General features: G+C 46.6%; 1 protein-coding gene across 1 annotated transcript; it reads right to left on the bottom strand.

Annotated features, from left to right (window-relative positions):
• Positions 1-1,084: 1,084 nt before the first annotated feature.
• On the bottom strand, positions 1,085-3,027 carry LOC143829928 (pleckstrin homology-like domain family A member 2). Its single transcript, XM_077321538.1, has 2 exons — positions 2,482-3,027; positions 1,085-1,523 (listed from the first exon to the last, which is right to left on the bottom strand). Exon 1 carries the CDS (start codon positions 2,903-2,905, stop codon positions 2,495-2,497), a length of 411 nt encoding a protein of 136 aa, XP_077177653.1. The 5' UTR covers positions 2,906-3,027; the 3' UTR covers positions 1,085-1,523; positions 2,482-2,494.
• Positions 3,028-6,632: the final 3,605 nt, after the last annotated feature.

Genomic DNA, 6,632 nt, shown 5'->3' with positions numbered 1-6,632 from the left:
TCCTGTGGCCTTCTCCACACTTTGGTCTGAAAGACATAGACTGGGTTGTTAGTGTGGTACCTCAGGAGTGTGGCCTGCGCCTCAGGCTGCAATTCTCTGTCAGCTCAGTGGGGCTACACAAGTGTTTTACTAGCAAATATCTCAAGAGTGGGCCGTGGGGAGAAAGCAGGCCTAACCAAGCTTCTGAGCTTTAGATCCTTTCAGAGGGCACCTGCATTGGCCTGTGGTAGAACAGGGAGATTCAGATCCAGTAGCATCTCAGAGGCCAACAAGATTTTCAGGATATGAGTCCTTGAGAATCAAAGAAACTTTTGTCAGATTCTGAGCAGTACTGTCGCAATCATAGCAAGAGTTGATTCTGCAGAGGTGAAGCTGGGCAGAAGCTAAATTGCAACTTTGCCCTCTACATTTACAGCCCCATGTTTAATGACATACCTAGCCTGTCATTCCTGAAGCCATTTTCATCTTACATTAACACCTAGAGTTCTTCTACCAGAAACATAAGTTCTGTAATTGTTTAGACATGGAAATAAAATAGCACTTTTGAAATAAGTAATAGGAGATGAGCCCAAATCTACAAAAAACCTGTAGAATTGTCATGCAGACTGACAGACTAACTTGCCAAGGGAAGATGAGCCTGCCTTCTCAGAATCAGACACAAGTTTTACAGACACTACCTTGGAATGGACCCTAAAGAGCTACTTCCATTGATGTGTTGTCGCTTTTTCTATATGTCCTAGTTGTGCTCAGCACTAGTCATTGCTTTAGGAAACTATTGACGGGTGCTGGACTGAACTAGTAAGACTGCTGGTCAAATCAGGGTTTCTAAGTTGGAGGCAATCCGAGTGACGCAGTTGTGGCTTGATGGTGCACGCAACAGCTCCTGATACCATCTAACTGGTTTGGTGGTGTGAAAGTAGAAAGGCAGGTGTGCAGAGGAAACTCTGTTCCCCTTTTCATGTCTGGCTCACTGTGAAGTCTGCATGTTTAATGTAGGGCAATATATCCAATTAGTAGATTTACAGAGCACCCACAGCAAACTGCACCAATTAGGAACTGAAAACAACTCACCTCCACTATGCAGTAAAAAAAGAACACTTCAAGTAATTTATTTGGAATGGACACATTAGTGCAAAAAGCAGTGTTTAAAACAGACATTTCCTTAAAAAGCATTCATCCAAATAAATATAAAATGGAGGCATTACAAATAATTTAAACTGTTTCTTCCATGAGATCTCATGGAACATAGTCTTTGCATCTTATAAATAAAAAGAATGAAGCGACAAGTTTAGACTCTGGGCCTTCTTTCTTTGCCAGTCTCCATTGTTTCAAAAACAGAAAAAGAGAGTCTTTGGTTTGTGCTTGTCCTTTCAAGGGAAATGCAGCAGTTCTGCTCAGCAGTCTTTTTCAGAGTGGAAGAATTCTGAAGCCATTCTGAGCATCTTCCTTTGTCTTCCTTCACTGGTGTCCTGTCCCAACCCAGTCCAAGACACTCAGTCTTCTTTAACACCCAGAGGGATGGTCTAGATCAGAAAACAAAGGAAATCAGCAACTTGAATTTATCACGCAAGGCTGCCACACTGGTCTGCTCACATGAACACTTCTACACTTCTGCTCCAGCACTCCACAATGTAGACTAAGCAGGTGGCTTTCAGTTTCATGCGCACAAAATTTTATGGATTAAAGTGAGAACAAGTAGCACTAGTCTAGACCTTAGCAAGGAATTGTCTCCAAATTTTAGGGTAACCTTGCTGAATGTTACTCTTTAGCAAAGTCCAGTAGCACCTTAAGACCAACAAAGATTTATTTGTGAGCTTTCGAGTGCAAGCCCTCTTTGTCACGCCCTGAATAAATCTTTGTTGGTCTTAAAGTTGCTACCGGACTCTGATTTTATTGTGCTACTTCAGACCAACACAGCTACTCATTCGAATCTACTCTTTAGCAAGTATTACTAGAGTTTACTCCTGGCACATCTATTACAGCGTAATGGTGTACACAGTATTTTTGGAAAGACAAAACAGAAATGCTCAGTGGTCAGCCAGGTACTAGCTCACCTCTCGCTTATTCATGCTTTGAGTGATTCTTAGTGTTTGATCCCACACACAAATGTCCAAGGATCTGCAGTAGTTCTTACTGCTAAGCCCCCCCCCCCCCACCTTAACCCTAGATGAAATTTCCATCAGGTCATTTAATGGCTGCAAATACAAAAAAAAAAATCTTTACTTTAAGAACTAAATCTATGGCATCTGCTGTACTGCTTAATGTCTACTGAAACAATCAACCTAAATACACCAGTGTGATTCAGGCTATGCAATTCAGTCACATTCAAAATCCAGTCTTCCTTTTAATATAAAACGGCATACTATGTCCCCCAAAGCCTACCAAAAACAAATGGCCTAATATTAATGTAAAACGCTTTAAAGTAGTGTCTCCAAAGGCGGGCGGGGGGGACTGGGTGTCAACGAGGGCCGCTGAGCTCACCTGGCGGGCGGGCTCAGGGGGCCCTGGCGAGGCGCCGGTCGCGGGTGCCGGCGGCGGCCTGCTCGACGGCCTCCTGGCGGCTCTTGAAGTCCTGGATGGCGCGCTTGTTCTGGAAGTCGATGAGCGCCATGGTGATGGAGGCGTTCCAGCAGCTCTCGCCCGGGCACCGAAAGTCGATCTCCTTGCGGTCCGTCGTGACGATGGTGAAGTAGACGTACTTGGCGGTGCGCTCCACGCAGTCCACCTTCTGGATGGCGCCGAAGCGCAGCTCCTTGGCCTTGGCCTTGCCGCCGCCCTCGGGCGAGGAGAGCCGCAGGCTGTCCGGCCGCAGCACCACCGCCTTCCGCTTCCACAGCTGGAACAGGCTGTCGCTCCGCTTCTCCAGCTCGCCCTCGCGCAGCACCTCCGACGCCGGGCCCTTCATGCCGACGCCGCCTCCCCGGCCCGGACCTGCTCGGCGCCTTCGTGCTGTGCGCGCCCCGGCCCGGCGGGGCCCATTTATGGCCCTGCGAGCGCCCCGCCCGTCCGCGCACACTGCCTCCGTCGCCTTGGCCGGCCCCTAGTGAGCTCCCTTCGTCTTCCCCCACTCTCTGAAACAACGCGCTTATTTTGCAGGACTTTCGGGAGGCGGTGAATTAATTTTGTAAAGAAAGAAAGGAAACCGCCCACTTTAACATGTTGCAAAAAGGACCTTCCCCGCCACTGTCCCTGCCAGCCGAACCCTGTGGTTGGTTCACACTTCCCCGTGCATCCCCCTGACTTTTGTATTCGTGCAATCTTGAGGGCTAGCAGCATCGACTCTCTTGAGAAGTGAAATGAAGTGAGTCTTCTGATCATGGTGTGATAGTGGAAGAAGAACTGTTTTTTTTAATATTCTGTTTTTTATTATCAAAGCAGTCCCAAAGCAGCTTACAAACACATTTCCCTTCCTCTCCCCACAGCAGGAACCCTGTGAGGTAGGTGGGGCTGAGAGATCCCTAAGAGAACTGCTCTTTAAGGACAGCTGTAAGAGAACTGTGACTGGCCCGGTGTCACCCAGCTTGCTGCATGTGAAGGAGTGGGAAATCAAACCCAACTCTCCAGATTAGAAGCTGCCACTCTCTTAACCGCTATATCATGACTGCCTCTCTATCCAGAGGTTGGCATGCCTTCTTAGTTAATATGAAAGCTGAGCTGGCCACAATGGCTGCATTCAATTGCGTGGACTAAATTGTTGATCTATGGCTGGATTGCATGGAGCCCCTTTACTGTTGCTGTAATCAACTCCAATTGTGTTGACTGGAGCGATACCATGTTCTACCAGAGCTTTGTCACAGCCAGTGAGTGAAGGGCAGATGCACGTTCCCAAACATGCTATTGGGCTATGACAAAGAGCTGTGAACAACCAGGACTCTCATGTGTTCAGGACATGCCTCTATTATTCACTTTTTTATTGCAGAAAATACGGGTGTAGCTATAACAAGCACATCTGCATAAAATGAGAAATGGCTTTAAGCTGCACTTTGATCTGGATCAATTTTTATGGATTTCGAGGAAAGATTCTGTGGCTACATTTGATATTTTCATCCCAACTTTATAGCCACTGTTATCTGCATATATTTGAACTCTTCATCCTTCATTCTTGAATTCTAATTAATCCCTGCTTTACGTATGTGCAATCTCTAATGTGCATGGAAATTGCCATCAGGCCCTCAACGTAGGGGGAGCCTCTGTCTTCTACACTACTTATGTAAGCCCTTGGCTTAGCAATCCTAAAAAGATCTACTTGGATGGTGTTGATTTTATTCCTTTCTCCCCTGCCTTTCTCACTATACTTCTCTTTTAAAATTATTATTATTATTTGATTATTTATATCCCATCCAAGCTGGCTCGTGGCAGGTTACACATTTAAAACCCCACGATAAAACTCTCTATCCCATCCTGGAAATGAAAACCACCCTCCCCCATTCCACAACTTCCCAACCCACTGCCTCAGGGGATTGAGAGTAACAGATGGTAATCTCAGAGTGGCTGCTGTTCTAGCCAGTTTAGGGGGGGGGGGGGGGGCTAGGCTTCGCCCAAAGACCTGGCGGAAGAGCTCCTGTTCGGCAGGTTTGACTGAGTGTTCAGGCACAAGGGCATTTGGAATTGTCTATGGCCAAATCAAATCTGGGTCTCCCAAATTCTGCTCTGACATTCTAACTTCTGTCTGCACCACACTAGCCCTCACTGTATAAATCCTAATTTCTTTAATAATGTGCAAAATCCCAAGGAAGTGTTCTTAGGATTGTTGACATATCCCTGAAACGTACAGTCACAGATATTTGAAACCTGTCACCTTTTAAGTTAAGAATAACTTTCCTAAGACAATAAATATCTGCTGCAAAATGTAGATTTTGATGTGCATGCTCTAGGGCTGAAATGAGCGATCCAAGATCTGCGAAACCTATAATCATTTTTCAGTGACGAATATACAATACTGTATTGAAATAGCTTTATGCCGTGCAGCATTTGAAAGACAACATTTCTGTGAGAATCCTAGAGAGAAGGCTTAAGTGGGCCCATTCAGAAAATGCTGCCCTGGTCTGTTCCCAGGAAATATTTTTATCAGGGCACTGCTAATCAGACTGGTTAGTGGGGACTGTAATTCATATGCTGCTTTGAAGGTTAAGGCCAGAGGCTCTGCAGGTTTCTGGTTGTCCACTCTGGCCTCAAAAGGACCACCTTTGGTTTTGTCAGGTTCTCTACTAGACACGTAGTTATGACAGTGGTGCCCAGCCTTTCCTTTAAGGAATTCAAGCTGGTGTTTGTGAAGGCATCCCATTTTATCCTCACAACAATCCTGCAAGGTGAGTGAAAGACTTACTCATGGCCACCTCGTGAGCTTTGTGGTCCCACCAAATCCAATGTGCTTTTAATACCACTATGTAAAACTTCTGGTCACTTTGAGTGTTATCCCCCCCCCCCCCCCGAAATAATCTCAGCCTGAATAACCCTGAATAACCCTCCACAGCTCTTCTTATAATGTGTAAGGAGTTCCTCCCCTTCCCTTCCCCCCCCCCCAACCTTTCCCTCTCATAAACCACTTGCTTCTTCCCTCCTCCCCCCAGTCCATCCTTAGCCTTTCCCCTCCTTTATGGTGTCACAAGATGACTGGCCTGAGGAATGCAAGGCTGGCCGAGCCCACTGGCTGTGACTCATCTGCAGCCCAGGAATTCTCCCCAGGCTAGACGAGGCTTGGTCTGGATGGTGAGGGAAGGGGTAGGTCTTTTCCATGGAAATGCCATTGGAAGCAATTCCTTTCCTGCAGGAAACCAGAGAGGCAATTTCACTCTGATGTGGTTAGGTTATCACCCAGGGCATACCTTTCATATGAGAATGCTTTCAGCCCACTACATGGGGTCTGAATCACCTGCAGGTTTGAGTGTGCTGGATCAATGTGTCACCTGGGTCATGCAGTTGGTGCCCAAAATCTGTTTCCTCCTGATCTGGATTCCATGCTGTAGCAATGAGGAGAGCAAGCTCCAGCCGTGTGAGTCAGCATGCCTCCAGAAGGAAGAGCAGCACTTTCTCACTGTCTGACAGTGCAGAAGAGGAAGAAGAGAGACACTGAGAAGCGAGCTTAGAATCATAGAATAACAGAGTTGGAAGGGACCACATGGGTCATCTAGTCCAACCCCCTGCACTATGCAGGACACTCACAGCCCTATCGCTCATCCACTGTAACCTGCCACCCCCTTAAGCCTTCACAGAATCAGCCTCTCCATCAGATGGCTATCTAGCCTCTGCTTAAAAATCTCCAAAGATGGAGATGGAGCTTATCACTCCACAAGTTTTGGAAGCTGCTTTTGCTGTCAGGATCTATGAGAAAATGCCATGGCCAGAGAAGGAGAGGGCTGAAATTTAGCCAAACACAGGCGAACGTACACATAGTGAATTGAACTTAGGCACAGAAGACGTCACTTATGGCAAGGAGTGAGTGGGTGAGTGGGTAGGAGGGGGACTTTAGAACAAAAAGGATGGCCTGTGAAGAGTTGCTCCTGAAGTGTAACATTTAAATGCTTTGCATACTGCCTTTCTCCTAAATGACAGACAATATGAGCAGAAGTAAAATATGGCAGCTCTTGACTGCATTTGCATTTGGATTGTACCTGTAGGAGATTTCCCAAGTC

Source organism: Paroedura picta, chromosome 2 (genome assembly GCF_049243985.1).
Source record: "Paroedura picta isolate Pp20150507F chromosome 2, Ppicta_v3.0, whole genome shotgun sequence".
NCBI lineage: Eukaryota > Metazoa > Chordata > Lepidosauria > Squamata > Gekkonidae > Paroedura > Paroedura picta.
Note: the sequence above shows the minus strand (reverse complement) of the source record. Positions and strands in the feature narration are given on the sequence as shown.